Below are 20,137 nucleotides of genomic sequence, written 5' to 3'. Positions count from 1 at the left end.
ATTATTTAGCATATTTAACCGAATCGTATTTCATCCCAAAATCAAAGGAGAACTTGAAGAAATTATATTATACATTTTATTTTAAGAAAATGAAACCTATTTTAGTACAATTATGATTTTTATTTGTAATTTTCCAGCAGTTAAGCACATTTTGCACAAGTGTATTGCAATATGTGAAAATTGTATTTATTTCTTTATATATATATATATAAGTAAGTTTTTTTCCATATTTTTATTTATATATATATATATATATATATATATATATATATATATATAATGTCATATTGTTATATTTGCTAGAAATTATATTTTATAGAATTTACAATTTAAAATGTGCTTTTTTTTCTATTTATATATATTTATTTATTTATTTTTCTTTTTTCACATTTTTGTTCCAAAAAATGTATTCTTTAAATATACATATAAATATTTTATATTCAGTACTTCAGATATTACCATGATATAATTTGTTATTTTTTCTTTGTTGCATCTGCTACTGACAGTTGGTGGAAGGTGTTTAAATGTGCTTAATTGTCAAGAAAATTATTTCACAAGTGCAAAAAAGCACCATCAGCAGTCAGTTTCACTGTTCAGTCTGGTTGCAAGTGTTTTGACTAGGGAGCCACCAGATGTATTTAAACGGCCCCCTCAGAAGGGTAATTTTAACACTTCTTGCATAAAATCATGTTTAGCCAGATGTTCACCCATCACTGAATCTTTCAGAGTGCGTTTATCATGGTGATTCATTATCCCTGTCTTCCTGTTCCATTAGCAAGTCCAAACCCAGAGCAATTTGCTTAAGACTGGTTCTGCGTGGAAGCACAGGTCACGGTCAAGGCAGTGCAATCATTGTGTGAAATATCCCACAGCTCTTTATTGATTTCCTGCCTGCGATCACTCTCTCTCTCTCTTATTCGCGCCATAATTAGCATTTATCTTTCTCTTTTATTCTTTTATTCTTGTGTTCTTATTTTCTTCAAAATTTCACCTTGGTAGCCACAGTTTCTGCCCAAATATACTGCTATAACCATAACAGATATTATGGAAACAATTAGATGCTTTCAGGTTCTGTTTGCCATTTTGTTCAATATTTTTTTTTCTTTTATAACTACAATTTATACAAACTATAAAAAAATCAAAAAATTGAATCAATAATCTTTTAACCTAACTAATGTCATACAAGTATACTTGTGCACTATTTTGACAACAGTAAAAAGCAACCGATTCTTCATATTACAGCCATTTAGATCAAAGCACATTATCTGAACATTTAGTACCAACTAACAGTCCTTTGCTTGACATAAACTTGTTAAACTAGTAAACTACATGGCTTTTTGCCAGTTTTATTTCTTAGCTCTAATTTATGGAAACTTGTTTTTGTCACGGAATGAAAAATAAGAGTAATTGTGACTTTTAATCTCAAGTCAGAATTGTGAGATATAAACTCAGAATTTTAACTTGTTTTCTTCACATTTCTGAATGTACATCTCACAATTGTTTATTTCTCCCTGCCAGGGATTGCACAATATATATATATATATATATATATATATATATATATATATATATATATATATATATATATATATATTTATAATTTTTTTTTTTTAAGTAGGCCTACAACTTTTCATTTTTTTTTTTTGTGAATTCTAATCTTACAATTTTGACTTTTTCCTTCAGAATTGTAACAAAATATATAATATAGAAAATATAAATTAATTAATTATATAATTATTTAAATTATGAGTCACAATTAACTTTTTCTTCTCCTTTTTTGTCCTGTAGTGGAAACAAGCTTTTATATGATAACCACACACACATATACACAGTAAATAATGCAAAAATGAGGTAAATGTAAAAGTATTCAATGGGGAATTATAATGAATATAATATTTTTTATAACATAATTGTTTCCATCTGTCTCCCTCTTTCCATCTGTTTTTTTTTCCTTACGCGCTCATTCTTTCTAATTTGTATCTCTCTCTCTCTCTCTCTCTCTCTCTCTCTAATTTACATTAGTCTCTGTTTCTCATCCAGTTTCTCTTGCTCTCTCTTCTGCGCATGCGCTGGTAGGCGGGTTACATAGACTTCGACACCTTATATATGTTCACACACTCGCTGATATTACGCATTCAGAGCTGATCCGCTGTCCGGGCTTCGGTGCAGCACACGGGCTATGGAACGGGACGACTCTCCTCTTTTTGACTCGCACGAGCAGCATGCGAGACGGGGACCGACATGACAGTGAACAGCAGAGGGACCAAAGCTGCTCCTTCGCCGATGCAGAGGCGGCTGTCGGCGCTCCCGAGGCCGGCGGTGGGAGTCCGGTACGCGGCGCTGGTGGCGGTGTGCGCGCTCTGCTACAGTAACTCTCTCTGGGGGGAGTTTGTGCATGATGATATATGGGCCATCACCAACAATCCCGATGTCAGACCGGGCTCCAGCCTCCGGAGCATCTTCACCAATGACTTTTGGGGCAAGCGGATGGCTGATAACACCAGCCACAAATCCTACCGTCCTCTCTGCATCCTCACGTTCAAGTAAGTCCATCAGCTCCTGCGAAGATGTGACCCGAAGTTGCTTTTAATCACACATTTCAGTTTTCTGACATTAACTTAAGGTCTGGCAAGGTTTTACGCAAAGTTGTGAATTATCGTAACTTTCATGAGAACATTTTACATGGCTGGAGTCACGTGATCAGAGCAGTTTAATTCTCTGAAAGATGATAGCCATTCATGTCATAAAAAATGGCACAGTACCATATTTGGCACATAGGCTCAGTAAGTGATTACATGTTGTAGATATTAAAACATCGTTATTGTTTATTTAACACTATATATCATGTGTTCGAGTTATTGTGCTGAACTTAAATAAGTGTTCCGGTAAATTATTTTTTAAATAATGATTGCATTTAGAAACTTCATGACGAAGCGCAAAGCATCTAAACTGAACTTGACCCACCGCCCTAAAAACACAACGCTCATGACGCGACGCCAGTCAGACGCGTATGAAAAATAAACGTTGTGCGTGAACGCCCATTTAAAGATATTTAAATACGTCAGCTTCGCGTTCATGTCCACTCTTTGGGGTTTTCTTTGGGAATGTTAGTAAACACTTGTTGCGCAGTTTCTATAGAGAGTTACTTTTCTCCCAAAGTTCACCACGACAACGGCCATTAAAAAATAAATATATAAATACTCGTAAATGGTGAAATGAAACAGACTATCACACACATGTGTAGGAGTTACAGACAGACAGTTCAAGCTCGCGTGTTTTGACTCCGGATTCAGAACACAGGGCGTTCCTCTCGCGTGTATGACGTCATAGTCCATATGGCGCGAGAATCTGACAGCTCTCCAACATCCACAACAGAATTAACACAACGACAACGGAGGAGGATTGTTCCTTATAGTCTGAAAGGAATCGTTTTGTATTTATAGCAAGGCAATTAACAGCCCACTCTGCGCCTCATATTTTATCTCCTTTATTTTTGGAGCAGCCAGACACTTCCTGCTCCAGATAAATCACTGCCTAGGTCTTTAGTGCATAAAAATCTTTCTTTTTGTAAACTTATTGGTAATAATTTTCGCACAGTCTTGTTTCAGCACTCAAAGACCTATAGGTATTTATACTACATGAGTTATACGTTATTTAGTTACTAACTTTCCTAGCTCTGAAATTTCAATGCAATACAATATGTTGCATTCAGGAACTAGAAATGTATAAAAGTTTATTATATGTCCTTCTAGGCTATTTATATATCATATATATAATTTTGTTACATACAAGTAATTATTTTATTATATAATAATATATAATTGTATTAAAACCTATGTGTGTGTGTGTATATATATATATATATATATATATATATATATACATTTATTTATTTATTTGAAAATAACTAAGAATTATTTTGTGGCCTTGGACATGTTGGCTTGTGAAGTATAAATAGGGGGGAAATATAATTAGAATCATTTAAAAGTTTTAAAAATATACCTTTAAACAACACATATTTCTAGTATTTGAAAGAACCTTATTCTTTGGTGGCAGTGAAAATGTTGGCATTGCAAGTAATTTGGAAGTAGAATAAAATGTATTTTATAAGATTGTTAATTATTTATAAATGTTATATAAAAATGTTTTATTTAAATAACATAAAATACTCTTTTTAGCTCACATTGCTACTTATTCCCACCCTGACAAAGTTAAAATACTTGGAGGAGAGATTTTGAGCGAGGTAATTTTGGCATTCTTCAGTCTTGAAGCATATCAGTTGTGCCGTGCATGTCATGAGAGAGCGAACGGGTGCTGCTCATTCCCCAGTGTGTGTATGAGTAAAGAGATAAAACGAATCCCCTTGAGAACACAGGCGTGTGTGTGAGAGAGAGCTGTGAGCTTGCAGGCAGAGTCACTCTTGTATCTCAGTTTGATCCTCGTGTCTTTTATCTGCTCTCTGATGCCATCTTGACACAAACTCTTGAAAAACGTCAGCTGTCTTTCTCAGACTTATAGTTTGAGCTTAGAGCTGAGCCTTTAACACAACGCTAGAGCTGCCTCCAAATTTAAAGGATTAATTCACACAAAAAAATTCGGTCATTATTTACTCATCATCATCTTCATGTCGCTCCAAAACTAAATGCTATCATTTCCTCCCTGGAGCATGCAAGTTGATGATTTTGGAGAATTGGTCCATAGCAAGAGTTTAGTTTATAATGACCGTGGCTAATAAATTAATTTTTAATATTTACACACACACACAAACAGAAAAAATCTAGAATTAGAATAACTTTTCCAGATGTTAACATTATCAGTATTTACAATTTAAGTTTAGTGTGTTCCTTTCACAGTGCTATCAATGGCTAAATCATAAAGGATATATATAAAATATATATTTGTATATATTATAAATACTAATACCATATATATATATATATATATATATATATATATATGTGTTTCGAGCAAATATATTACTAAAACAGTGTTAAAAATATTTTTTTAATTTGGGATGGGGCCATTGGAAATGTTGGCAGAATATTAAGAATAATAAAAAACTAAAAAAATAGGTACTGAGCCAGCAGAAAAACCCTATTATCATATGCCTTTATAACACCTAAAATGTTACAATCGTATGGACCACTTTTATGATAGATTTGTGGTGCATTTTGGGAGTTGTTTGCACTTCACAGCCCCTGTTATTTGTACTCTAATGCTCCATGTTGTAGAATGACAGGAAGGGTGAGTAAATAATGACAGAATTTCCACTTTGAGGTGACCCATACCTTTCATATAGTTTCCTCAAATCAACTGGACTCGCTTTTCTGTTCACTGAGAGCATTGCAATTATGTGATGTTAGTGGTGACCAAGAGTTTTTCATGGCTCTGTGATTGCAGAACGGCCTAAGGATGCTGTCTGATGGAACCTAAAGACTGCACACTCAGTATAAACGGCTAGATTTTTATTTTCAGCTTTGATGAGGCCTGAAGACATCTTCTTGCTGTCCTGTAGAGACTGTAATACACACACTCCCGTCTCAATGTCACATTAATCAGCAGCAGTTAAACAAACACAGGCTTGTTATTGCCTGCAGATGTACAAACTGTTTCACAGTCATTATCGTTTTCCCTCCATCATTTCATGAACTGTCACCCTTCTCGCTCTCATTCCATCTCCTCTCATTCTCCGGCTTGTTCTCGACCCTGAGCGCTGAATGTCAAGCTTGGAGCTAAATATCAAGTGGCAGGTGTATTCAGTGACTCATGTAGAACCTTCATGGACAGCTTTTTCATGCTTGCATAACAAAGTACGCTGTCCAAGTTGGTCTGAAAGTACTGTGATCTGGCATTTGTCCTGACAAAGTCTTGTGCTTTTCACAGTCCTAATTGAGAGACCCTCCAAAATCATCTTTAATTAGAGTAAACAAGCTAAGCATCTTCTCATGATTCAATTTTGACGATAATTGGGTTGTAGCAAGTGCCATCAATATTAATGTATTTGGGTTTAAGGGAATAAACAAGAAAGAAAAGAAAGTAACAGCATTAAGGGTTTGAGTGTCATGAGGGAGAATAAATGAGAAGCTAGTTTTCATTGGGGTGAAATTATTTTAATTCAATTTCAGAGTATTATTTTATTTTATGTGAAGAAATCTTTAATAGATAGTTAATCTAAGTATATGGAATGTATAAACTAGAATAAAAGAAAACTTAAATTTAAAACAAAACATATATAAATTTCTAGCATATATAAATATTTATTGCTACAAAATAGGAAAACAAAATAAAAAATAATATCCATTAAAATACAAATATAATTTTATATACAAAAATTATAATACAGATTGATAGATTGATAGATAGATAGATAGAAAATGATCATATATATATATATATATATCATCATCATCATCATTAACCTGATGATGATAATTTAGTTTGAGGTAGTATTATGTATATATTGAATGTTTTGTGAAATGTTCATCATAATCCATGCCATGTTCTGCCTCTGGTGCTCTTGCTAAATTTTAATGCAATCTCTCCTGCAAGTCAAGGTGACCATGGAACCTCATTAATGTTGCATTGCTTTAGGCTAATTGTTCCCTTCTCTCATCTCTTTCGGTCTCTCACTCTCGGTTTCTTTTAGGTCTTCTGCATCTCAAGGTGAAGCAAAAGTGTTTACCAAACATCAGAGATTTCTCCACAGTCAGGTCTTTTTGTTTTGCGTGCTGAGACAGACCTGAAATCCATGAAACTGCAGCATTCCTCTAAAGTAATTTGTCTGTCCATAGTAAAAAAATAAACCTGCTGCATGACTGAACACAATCATAGTCAATCAGAAACTGATGCAGAATATGCAATTATCTGGATATATATACACACACACACATGCAAGAGATTTTGCTGGTTAGGACATGCTCATATCTTTTTAATGTGACTCTTTCTCTCTTTTTCACTCTCGCTGCAGGTTAAACATTTTGCTGGGCGGCATGACTCCATTCTACTTCCACCTGGTGAACGTGTTTCTGCACTGCATGGTGACGGCGCTGCTCATGCTCACCTGCGAACAGTGTGTGTTTGAAGACAGCAACTTCTCTTTCCTCACCGCACTGCTTTTCTCTGTCCACCCCATTCACACCGAAGCTGTGAGTGCACAACACACTGCATTTCTACTTTTCTACTCTATTTTTACTCGTCCGTATATGTTGTTGTATTTTAAGGGCTGTGTAATACTAATTACAGAAATACTAGCGTAAAGTTTGAGTAACATGAGGGAGAATAAGTTAACCAGTTATTTAACTAATTATGAGAGAATTTTTATATTTGGGCAAGATTATATTAATACTTTATTTTAAAATCTATCTATCTACGTATATGATATTTTTATATTATAGATTAGGTTATTATATTATATGCAATTTATATGTTCATACACACAAATATAAGTAAGTTTTCACTTGTGGTCAAAATGATTTTAATGCATTTACTGAACATTATATATTTTTAATTGAATATTTTTTTTAATAAAATTGTATTTTTAAAAATATTTTATTGTGAAGAAAAATGTATAGTTAACAAAAAAACATAAAAATTCAGTTTAAAATCTTAATATTATTTCTTGCATATCTATCTATCTATTGATATAAATGCTATAAATAATATTTGATATGTATATAACATGTCATATATTAACCATATGTGTGTGTGTGTATACATCATATATAATTATTTATTTAATATAGTAAAACATTCAATAAATAATAATAAATGATATAAATATATGTTCAAAATGAATGTTAGTTTAATATTCAGGAATTGTATGTTTAATGTTCTGTGAAAGTTAAGGGTGTTTCTTTATGGAGATGTGGACTGTGTTTGAGTTTTGCTTTCAGAGCTGCAGAGTGTGTTAACAGTAGAGTGTTTGCTGGGTTGTTTGGACTGAGTCCATGCCACCGCACCAGACTCCGATCGTCAGCTCTGTGTAAACACCATACATCAACAGCTGCATCCCACCAGCATTAATGAGACTCACAATCACACATACACACACACACTCACACACACACACACACACACACTCACACACACACAAACACACTCGGCCGCTGGAGGAGCTGCTGTCCTCAGAGTTTTGATTGATCAAGCAGAAATATAATTAATCTCTGGATAAATAAATGGAAGACAAAGAGGTACTTTACTCAAATCTGTGTGTGTGGGTGGGTGGGGAGGAGATTATTATAGTTTTCCTTTTCTTTAATTTATTGCCACTTTCAGAGTAGAAATGATGGACAAAGAGGGAATAATGGGATTGCAAAATGTATTCAAACTCACTTTTAAACTGAATGGGCACCATGGCATAATGTATCCGAGTATACAGTTAACAGATTAGCTTAATTTGTCATTTTCTAAAAGAACATAAATCAAGTTTTCCAACACGTTTCATCATAAACAGCTTTAAGAGACTTCCTTCGAAAACATCCAAAAATACGTACTTATTCTCAACATCTGACTGTTAGTGATGCTTCAGATCTGGCTTTTACTCTCCACTATTTATCACCTTAATTAACAAAGAAGTTTTCCTCCATTTTGCCTCACCCTTGAACACATGCTCCATGGTGTTTCATGAAACAAAATAGTGGTTATTTGGTGTCCGTATCATAGTGAATGATATCCGGTGAGGTTATCAGGTTACATCAGCTGTGCATCGCTCAGCTTGCAGCCGAAGGTTTGTCCCCACAGCAGGGCTGTTGGCTAGTTGTTAGTTGAGAGGAGCATCGCTTGACAGGCGTCACCAGGCTCCTGATGGAGGATGAAAGTCCTTCGTTCTCTGGCATTCTGTCTCTCCCCGGAGACTGTACTGAAGCCTGCCTGCAGCCTGCTGACCATCTGTCCTGCTTCCTCCCTCACAGCCACCCGCCGCTGGCCACTGCCCATGGCCTCACACTGTCTTCTAATTGAAAAAAATGCATTAAGTCCTGTCATTAGCGGCACTATTTTTCTTATTCTACTCTCCCATACAGTTTCAAACATTTCTGCATATACGAGTCATATTTTCCTAATCTTAACTTTTCTTGCACACTCGTGCACCTTTAAAAAAAATAAATAAATAAATAAATTACGCATGAACTTCAGCTAGTGTCCAACACCTGCTCGGCTTTCAGCTGTGCGTGTGCGATAAAGCGTGTTTGTGTAAGCTTCTCTCCACTATCTGTTCCTCTAAGCTTTTACATTTACAGTGTGAGTGGTTACAGTGTGAGTGGTTTTGCAGCAGTCGAATGGTGTGTGTGTGTGTGGGTGGGTGTGTGTGTGTGTGTGTGTGTGTGTGTGTGTGTGTGTGTGTGTGTGTGTGTGTGTGTGTGTGTGTGTGTGTGTGTGTGTGTGTGTTTGAGGACTCTCCGTTGGCAGGGCATGCAGGGCCCGACTGCAGCTGTTCTTGAGGAATTCCTGTTGAATTAGGTAATTGGCTGAAATGAGGTATAGCTGTGGGTCTTTCTGAGAAGTGCAGCGTTTCAGATCCCTGGCTTGATATACAATCACCCTGTAGATATGTTGTGTGTGTGTGTGTGTGTGTTTAATTGCCAGTCTTAGCATGGGGAAAGAAGTAGTCACAATTGAATCCAAACATTTGAAAGCACCTCCGACATCCATGGGTCTACTTTATGGACCAAATGTGTTAAAACAATAGATTAGGAACATGATCTTTTAGTGTATAGTGTGCATGTACTTTCTGCAAATGTCCAGGGTTAAATTCTCCATTATAGGAGGCAGGATAAGAGTTTATTAGTGCAGGTAATGGGCTGTTGTTTGAAACAAACAGTGGGAAATGTGTAGGAGCACAAGTGACTAATAATGTAAAAGTTTAATGGAATGAGGGATAAGTACAGGGTCATTCAAACTCTACACAACTGTGTGGGTAATAGCATTATGCATGGTCAGGTTGTGTGTGTGTGTGTGTGTTGGATTGTACATACAGTCCTTCTGGTAAGTTCCTAATTACAATCACAGGCATTGTAATAATGTGATATTGATAGTTAGCATTAAATAATTTTATTAGGATGAAAAATGTTGTTTTAATTAGCTTGTTTTATTATTCAGTTAATAATATTATATAATTATGTTTAATAAATGCAATTAATGTAATTTAATAAAACTGAACAATTAAGTACAATGTAAATATTTTATTAATTTTAGAAAAGCAAAAAAAGTATATAGAAAAATCTGTATTTTAAAATGTGGATAGATAGATAGATAGATAGATAGATAGATAGATAGATAGATAGATAGATAGATAGATAGATAGATAGATGGATATAAACATGCAAAATAGTAATATAAATAAATGTTTATTTAAAAAATGTAAAATTTGTGTTTGTGTATACGTGTGTATATATATATATGTGTGTGTATATGTGTATATATATATATATATATATATATATATATATATATATATATATATATATATATATATATATATATATATATATATATATATAATTTGTGTGTATATAATATATAATTTATACATTTGAAACATCATAATTTAATAACATACAATAAAATGTTTTTGTAGTGTTCATTTTAGTGGCGCAGAAATCACACACTTTCTCATCAAATATATTATTAATGGATACTGAAAAAAAAAGATATAAATGATAACTGCAATATTCTTTAGTTGTTGAATGCATTACAACATTAGGGTGGCGTTCACATGCGCTTATCTCATAAATACTACATGACCCGGAGGCAGCATTTACACATGCTTTTAGACGGTGATTTTGTGTCTGCAACAGTGCTTTATTACAGCAACTGTGAAAGTCTGGCGCTAGATTTGCTGATAGGTCCACTGGCCCGACATCTACATCTGTATTCAGCCCATAAACACTGCAGCCGGACTGTAATACCACACAGACGCTGAGCTGTTTTAAGGGCCGCTGGGCTTTATATGTTTACATTTAAGATGATTTCTCAGAGCAGTGAAAAACACACACACACACTCTGTGTCCCTCACCAGCGGTGCATGTATGGTGTGTTGCTCCGGGGTGTGTCTTCTGGAAGCGTGTGTGTGTGTGTATAATTCCATGGAATTCTGCGTCTGGGGGATGGGCTTCAGAAACCCTCCAGATGTGGAGTGTGTCAACTGTGGGATCATTTTAGAATTTGTGCCTCTGGCAAAAACAAGCAGGAAAAAGTGCAAGGAAACCGATAGGAGAGGATAGGAGGACTTTATGGATGATGTACGTTTTTGGGGGATGGGAAGATAAAAAAGACTGAGCCGACAGTGACAGGGAAATAAATCTCTCTCTCTCTCTTGCCCACACATTTTCGTTTTCTCCTTCCCGCTCTTTCTCTCCCCTCATTTGATTTCGCTCTCCTCCATTTGTCTTACTAAGAAGTGATCATTAGATGTGCAGTGGCTCTCCTTCATTGCAAACACACACACACACGCACACACATGTATACATCTTTTCCGCACACAGTTCACACTCTCACACCACCCTTTATGCCACAATAGAAGTGAATATATTTAGAATGCCGGCTGACGTCAGGAATGGGTGTCAACACTCACCATTTTGGGAGAATGGCTCAATGACTGCGACATTAAAATTTCATCAAAATTACTTTTTTTTTTTTTTTTTTGAAAGGTTATAGATTATAAATGTGTCATAATTGTGTGTTACAGGTGTCTGGGATTGTTGGGAGAGCTGATGTGTTAGCCTGCGTGTTGTTCCTCTTATCCTTTCTCTCCTATATTAGGTAACAGCAGAGTATTTTCCATATGCATTGATCACAAAATGTAATAATTGATTATAATTATCAAACCAAAGCTATTTATGTATTAATTTTGATCCAAAATACAGTGTTTAATCTGTGAATGTGAAAAGGTTTTTTTATTATTATTAATATTTGTGTAGATTGTCCTTCCAGTTATGTGATTTATTTATTTATTTATTTATTATTATTATTATTTTTTACTAAATTGTTGTTTTCAGTGTATTGAAATTAATTGTAAATCAGACCAAAAGAATCCAGTTAATCTGAGTTGCGATACATCTTGAAATCTGAAATTTGGTCATGATTTGATTCATTTATTGATATTATTTCAGTTATCATGATTTGTTTATGAATAGAGCCATGAATTAAAGAATTGTAGATACAAAATTGTGGTCCCACTTTATATTAGGTGGCCTTAACTACTATGTACTTACATAAAAAAAATAAGTACAATGTACTTATTGTGTTCATATTGTATTGTAAAACACTTTTGCTGCTATTGAGGTGGGATAGGGGTAAGGTTAGGGAGAGGGTTGGAGGTATGGGTAAGTTTAAGGGTGGGTTAAGGTGTAAAGTATGGGTCAACAGTTTAATTATAAATGTTATTACAGAAATTAAATACAGATGTAATTACATGTAGTTTTTTTATATATATAAGTACAATGTAAAAACATGTATGTACACAATAAGTACATTGTACAAAATTATTAATTAAAATGTAGTAGTTAAGGCCACTTAATATAAAGTGGGTCCAAAATTTTTTTTTACTGCCATTAGCTTTCTAAATTGGTCATCAATCTTAGAATTTGTTAATTCTTTATTATAATCAATACTGAAAACAGTTGTGCTGCTTAATATTTTTGAGGAATTTTTTTTTCTGGTTTCTTTGATGAATAAAAACGTCAAAAGGACAGCGTTTATTTGAAATAGAAATGTCTTTAATGTAACTTTTGATAAATTGAATGCATCCTTGCTGACTAGAAGCATTCATTTCTTTAAAATAAAAACAACCCCAAACTTTTGAACAGTAGAGTAAATGTGATGACTTCGTTTTTTTGTGTGTGTCTTTCAGGAGTGTGTCAGCAAGCAGAATAGCTGACGAGTTTCCCCCCACAGTGTCTGTCTTGTCACTAGCTCTCAGTCTGTTGTTGGGCACCTGTGCCATGCTGGTGAAAGAGACGGGCGTTACGGTGTTTGGTGTGTGCGTCCTATACGATTTCCTGGTGCTGTGCCGCAAACCACTCATCTTGTAAGTGTTTGTGTGTTTTCTATGCCATCATATAAGCGGACACTGATTATTGTCAGCTAGCATTGCTTTTGAAAGCTCTGTTTTTCTTTGTGTTTTAATTGTTACAATCAGCATGCATGACATCATGACAGAGTTTCGATCATATTTTATCACTTTTCAAACAATTCTCAAATTGTCTTTGATTGGTCGGTCACCTCTTGATTTAGATCTGAAATAGCAGTCATTTAAATCCCTCGCTGGTGTGCATGTAAAGGGCTTAAGGAAGGCCGTCTGTGATGGAATCTTCAGCGGAATGTTTATGGAGAATTCCACTGTGGCCGGAGCATCGGAGCAGCCATGTGCTTTCAATCATCAGCCCAAGGCTGAGACGGTGCTATAAGTGATACACATTCATCACATGCAGTCAGATCACCTAGCACAGACAACCTTTAAAATCATTAGGAGACGGTCAAAGATCGCCAGTCCCTAGACAGACATTGACTGTTGTATGTACTGTCTGAAAATTAGCTTAGCTCATCAAAACATGCTAATGCATGCCGACGACACAGAGTCTGACCTTGGGTAGTGACCTTTCGGGAAACTGATTTAGTATGTTGTATTCACATACATGAACATGTACACAGAGCTTTGATTTTGTGTAAAACATTTAGCAACATCACGAATATTGCAATGATTTAATGTGCTCTATTTAGCCATTTCTAAAAAGCTTGCCATTAGAATACTTTCATGTTCAAAAATGCAGTGGCAGGTTCAATTAATTTAAATAAATCAGGGCAATTTCTTTCGGAAAGGAAAATCCCTTTAAGCTAATTCTGAGCAGATTCAAAGATATTGCAATATACACATTGAATAAGTAAAAAAATGATGTATTTATTATAATCATCTAGAGTATTTGTTGCATGACCACAAATGACAAAATGTTCATTACAGCATGTCTTTTTATTGCATAAAGGTAGACTACTCAAATGAAAGCAAATCAGTTTTTTACTTCTTTAATCATTTAAAGAATCTTCCTGTTTGACTGGTACCAAACAAATTGTGAGCTGGCAATCTAGCCAAACATCAACGCACATATCTGCGATGGAGAATACACAAAGCAATCTTCCAATTACAGCTCAGCTCTTTCGGTCGGCTGTGGCAGTAATTGGCATTTGAAGAGAGTCAATCAGGCGAGACAAACAGCAATCGCACTCCCCGACTCAACCCAGACTCTTTCATTCTTTCTCTCTCCCTCTCCTCGTGTCAACCTCATTTGCTTCAATTACAATTTCAGCTACTTAAAATGTGCCCTGTGTCCGGTGGGCCTTCAGTCTCTGAGAGTGGGAAAAGCTGAACAAAGGAGCTCATCAGTGAGTGGAAAATAGATAGGGACCCCTTGACTGGCCCTTGGGTTCTCATTACTGAAGGAGACGCACGACTGAGATACCAGACTGATCTTCAAGTGCTGTGTGCAAACATTACACCCCTGTGCACACATTCACACACAATCCCATACTCATTCCTCTCCCCCTAGACTAATAAGTTGCTGTCTCAGCCTTGCCATTTTTAAATGAATAGTGTAAGAAATGCCTTTTTCATGGTTTTACGGCTTTATTTTAACTATAACAGTTCTAACAGCATTTTAACCACTTAGCAGCCACATCCAAACACCTTAAAAACCTCTCAGACTCACACGTTAGAAGTTATCTGGCCATACAGTTTGTATCCATGTATGTATATCATGTTGCAATAATGCATTGTGTTGTGTATATCACTACAGCACTTAAATTATGTTCAGTGCCGGCGATGTTTTCCAGCTAATTCTCTCGACGTTCACACGTGTTCTACAGAGATCAAAAACACAAGACATGCATCTATTTCTCGGCATTAGTCACAGAGCACACCACCTCAGGGACAGCACAGACCTCACATGACTTCAGACATCCAGTAGGAAGCTCCTTTAATCCATTACTAAGACATTTAATATGAATAATCTGATTTTTGTAGCATTTATTAGTTTACTTGCATTCATGTGCCACATTTCACAAATGTTTAATTATTGACTATAATTATTAAAATAATAATTTCCCTATTTTTTATCCTAATAAAAATTTAGTGTTCTACATTTTTGTATAATTTTTTTAAAATCCTTAAATTTGCAACCATATTAGTTCTTCATCATTCTAGACGCAGAATGACGTTAACAGACGCAGCAGAAAAAAACATCCGTGACACTTATATAAAACATGTGACATGAGCTGTGGTTTGCTGGTGGGAATGATAACACTCTTCAGCCTTGAAGAACAGCAAAGGAAAGATTCCTCTCTCTGTCTGCATGTCCCTCTGGGGAATGAGGGCTCTGCAGCTTTATTTGATTTTCAAAAGTGCCCATAAACCTTTGCTGCTACCCGTGACCCTGGGGAGGACATGAGATACAAACTCTGTCTCTCTCTTTCACACACACACACACACACACACACATAGTGTGTGATTGTGACTGATAGTCGTCGTAATGCCTGCAGACATGCTGTCTCTCCATGTACGTTTTGGTGTGTGTGTGTGTTTGCAGTGAAGAGGGTGGAGTGTCTCCTGTGGGCTTTGTTATTATTAAATGCATAAGCCAACACTTTTTTTTTTCTATCCTGTATCTCTACACCATTGCAATATTCATAGGAGTATCAATTACAAATGCAACACGAACACCTGACATTAACTGAATAAATGCTCCTAATTCCATTAACATGTTTGTTTATCTGCATTTGTACTGTTTGGTATAGACATGCTATAATTGTCTTATTTCCAGTTTCATAGCACATTTAATGGTACAGAAGATGTTGACGTCTCATTTGTATGTTCATGGTTGGGGGTCTAATTATGCTTGGTTACAAAAATATTGGAGACATTTAAAATGAAATTTCATTCGCAACTGATTTTATTCCCATAAGGTGACATGTTTCCGAGTAAAAGAGCATATTTACTGAGGAAAAAATTTTAGACAGGGCTTAATTTTGTTCACAGGATTTAATTCCTGTGCCAGTTTGTATTCTGTGTAGGACTCCTCCCCTTCTGACGCAAAGCCAGCACCCATTGGCGGAAACTTGATGGACTTGGTGAAGTCATCATAAAAGGAAATTCGTTTGTATTGTGAAAATGTTTATATTGTTGGGAAATCTACATTTTACGTTTCAAATTCTTTGGCATAAAATGCACAACTGGATCACTCGCAATAAAACTGGGAACTTCCTCATTGTTTGAAACCTGGTGGCCTTGATGATGCAATCAGAAAAGTTGTTCCAGACGTAGAGAAAATGTTTTGATTTCTTTGAAATAGCATGTGCAAAATGAATTGCACACAGTTAGACTGGAAACATCTCTATTGGGTGAATCTTGGTGGCCCTGGTGATGTCATCAGAAAAGAAAACTTGTTTCAGAGTGAGAGAAATATTATTAAGACTTTGTATTTTTGAATAACATCAAAAATACAAGTTTGTATTTTTGAATGAATCATAATAAGAAAAGGAATGTGATTTTAAATTTATTAAACAATAATTGTTTAGTATAAGATGCCTCCCTGATTTCTATATCTTCTAATTTTCTTGTGTCAAGAACAAAAAACGCCAGAAAATGGAAATCGCAATAAAAGGCGAGGACAGAGACGGGAGGCTTGTGTTTTTTAAAATACAGTGCTGTCTTTGAGCCTGGTTACCGATCCCTGGAGTACAATACACTCTGAAAAGCACTGATGCTCACACGCACACACACACAGACACCGTCATTAAGCCCAGCTCTCTGCAGCTCTTTACTGAATCAATCAGCAAAAGTGCGATGTACAGCCTGAGCTCCACTCCTCCCCCACCTCCTTCTTTTCTTTCATTCATCTCACCCACATTTCCAGTCACAGCTGTCATGGTGTCATGTCACGCTGAATTAAAATTCACTGTACATCCCAACACTCTCAAAGAAGGATGATGCCGTTCCAGTTTAGAGTGGCATTTCAAAAACTTTTAATAAGGACTGTGAGAGTGTTTATGTGTGTGTGTCTTTTCATTTGTTTTCTTGCAGCTCTGTATTCCAAGATGGAGATGTAATTAATTGAAAGCAGCAGTAAACAGATTAATATATCTGTGAAGTAATTCAGTGATGGTTTGATTAAGTCAGTAATGAATGAAAATGGGTTCAGCTGAGTGAGTTGTGGTGCCGTTAAACGACTGTCACATCTGGTTATGCTTTCATTCCAGACACCTGTCGCGCTCCAGGTTGAAGGAGCTCGTCAGAATTTCCAGCCCGTTCGTCAAACGAGCTTGCGTCATCTCGCTACATGTAAGTAGCTATGTGTTTACTGCCAAATGTAGCAATGCTTATTTTCATTATTGTTTTCATTATCAATCATTTATTTCTTTTAAATCAGCACTGGCATTTCTATCACGTTGGTGCAAACCCCATGACCTCAAGTGCTCATTTGTTCAAATTGTTTTTGTCCAGGTTACAGTCATCATGTTTTTCCGCTTATGGCTAATGGGTGGATCCATGCCACTGTTCTCAGAGCAAGACAATCCAGCATCCTTCTCTCCATATCTGCTCACCAGGTCGGTCCAACTGTCATCCCTCACACATCTTCATCTTCAGTTAACAGAGAAATATATTCTAATCCAGTTAAGACTGTATGCACTACAACTGTAGAACTGTTGTTTTACTTGTATTACTAATGGATTTTTATGTGTCCAAGACTTGGTCTTCTATAATTGCCAAAGGACTATTAATATTGTATGTGGATGAATAACAATTCTTAACAATGTTATGACATGTTTAGGATTAGATTTTACTTAAGTCAAGAAGAAATTTTCCAAAACACGATAACAACACCCTTGCAACCACCAGAACATCTTCATCCTTCACATTCATTGTAAAAAAAAACTGTTTAGAACTTTTTTTAATCCTCATATTGTGTTCTAGTTGTTTTGACCAGGAGAGGATATTCTTTCTCTTGAAAATTATGATTAATGTAATCACATTGGACTAAAACATAATAATTTTGCTCACACAGGGTGACAAGCCTACACACAATTGGGAAACACTTTAGCATAGGGACCAATTATATTAGCATATTGTCTGGTTATTAGTACCTAAACTTTACAACTACCTTATTAACTATTAATAAGCAGCCAATTAGGGAGTTTACCGAGGCAAAAGCAAAAGGCAGTCGTGATAGAATAAACTAAAGTTGTGAGTGAAAAAAGCATTATATGTGGATAATTTTGGCAATATTCACTCAAAAACTGAGGTGCATGAGCTCAGATCAGTGAGGCCTACGAATAATCCGTTCCTGAAAGAAATAAAAAACCAACTGAATTGAATCCAATATTTGGTGATACTGTCTGGCCATTTTTCACAGGGAACACCAAATTAGATAGCACAAGGCTTAAACTTTTTATATATTTATTCCTTTAATAAATTAAATGCTATATTCTTTGCTGTCAATTTAGGTTTTTTACATACTGCTACCTGCTCGCCTTCAATGCCTGGCTTCTACTGGCTCCCATAGTGCTTTGCTACGACTGGCAGGTAAATGGCATCAACATAAACACACAGCAGTTGCATCATCTCATGGAATGTTGAATGATTGCTTGAGTTGTGATTGACAGGTGGGCAGCATTCCGTTAGTGGAGTCTCTGTGGGACGGACGGAATATTGCTTCCCTGGCTTTGGCAGTGGTCATGCTGGCGCTGATCCTGAACTGTGTTACATGCCTACAGGTTTGCGCACACACATGCATTTCAACACGTCAACACAACCGCAGGAACCGCGTCTCCACAGATTCGTTCTGTCATCATTTATGAGAAAAACACACACATTTAGCTTTCCTCGTTCCGATAGACATAAAAGCCTTCGCTCGAGCTGTCTCACACCCCGCTGTTCTGTATCGGTCTTCACTCCCAACGCAATTCTTCACGACTCATCGCCATGGCAACCTGATTGTGTAAATGAGTGCAAGCGCTCACATGAAGCAGATGTTTGCTGTGAGCTAATGCACACATTGTGCATGAAGTGAGATGCTTTTTTTTTTATCAGTTCTTCAGGCAATTATTTCTGCTCATCATCTTTTTGTAAGGCAGAAATTCTTCATATATCATTTTCATATGACACATGAATGTGATTTAAGCATCAAAGACACTGGAAAAAATAGTCCCGCACACCATTTCAGTCAAAGAGTATCTTCAGGCATTTTAAAACTTTTCCATTGCAGTCAAAGACCTTCGTTAAGCACTTTAAAACTTTTAAATATGCCTAAATAATGTGTGTTTACTTGTTTATTAGTCTCAAATACACCAGTATTTTTCATTTGTTATGTGTTGGTTGTAAGAGGGCCAGTGACTGGAGTTTGGCCCAGTGACATTTTGGGACAGGCTGCGGATGACCTTTGTTTGTGCTGCCATGACAACAGATGGCAACTGGCAAAAAGGATAATGCCAAAGCTATCATCATTCTCATGACCCAGCTTTAGCCCTCTAATATTTCCCAGAAAAACATAAGCTTTTAGGCTCTGTGTGTATGAGTGTTGTCTGGTTTTGTGTCTGTCTCTGTCTGTGTTTGCACTGCTTTCAATTTCTGCTTGTAATGATGGACACACAGAAATCATACAAATACATAGATAAATATTTAATGTTTAATCATTAAATCAGAATTAGAAATGTTGTTACTGAAGTAAATAAAGTTTAAGTACTAAAATTACTAAAAATATACAGTAGATAAATGTAAATTAAGCTAAAGTGAAATATAAAAAACGAATAGAATGAACCAAGCAAATAAAAATGAAAAAAGTACAAAACAAAATGATGAAAACTGAAATGAAAACTAAATATATTTAAAACTATATTTTCATTTATGTTTTTGTTGTGTGTGTGTGTGTGTGTGTGTGTGTGTGTACTACCCTTCAGAAGTTTGGGATCAGTAAGATTTTTTATATTTTTACTAAAGTTTCTTGTGGTCATCAAGGCTGTATTTATTTGATCCAAAATACAGAAAAAAAGAACTTATTTTGTGAAATATTATTAAAATGTAAAATAATACTTTCTAATTTAATATACTTTAAAATATAATTTATTTCTGAGATAGAAATCATCATATTAGAATGAT

At 35.6% G+C, this 20,137-nt stretch overlaps 1 protein-coding gene across 1 annotated transcript in view; it reads left to right on the top strand.

Annotated features, from left to right (window-relative positions):
• Positions 1-2,119: 2,119 nt before the first annotated feature.
• Positions 2,120-20,137, top strand: part of tmtc1 (transmembrane O-mannosyltransferase targeting cadherins 1) — a 35,204-nt gene continuing 17,186 nt past the window's right edge. Inside the window, exons 1-8 of the mRNA XM_052554888.1 lie at positions 2,120-2,543; positions 6,968-7,145; positions 11,684-11,757; positions 12,848-13,024; positions 17,242-17,323; positions 17,486-17,589; positions 18,487-18,565; positions 18,646-18,756. Of these exons, the coding sequence (XP_052410848.1) occupies positions 2,242-2,543; positions 6,968-7,145; positions 11,684-11,757; positions 12,848-13,024; positions 17,242-17,323; positions 17,486-17,589; positions 18,487-18,565; positions 18,646-18,756 (1,107 nt within the window). The 5' untranslated portion in view covers positions 2,120-2,241. The remainder of the gene's footprint in view (positions 2,544-6,967; positions 7,146-11,683; positions 11,758-12,847; positions 13,025-17,241; positions 17,324-17,485; positions 17,590-18,486; positions 18,566-18,645; positions 18,757-20,137) is intronic.

Source organism: Carassius gibelio, chromosome B4 (genome assembly GCF_023724105.1).
Source record: "Carassius gibelio isolate Cgi1373 ecotype wild population from Czech Republic chromosome B4, carGib1.2-hapl.c, whole genome shotgun sequence".
Taxonomy (NCBI): Eukaryota; Metazoa; Chordata; class Actinopteri; order Cypriniformes; family Cyprinidae; genus Carassius; species Carassius gibelio.
This window is presented reverse-complemented; position numbering and strand designations above follow the sequence as displayed.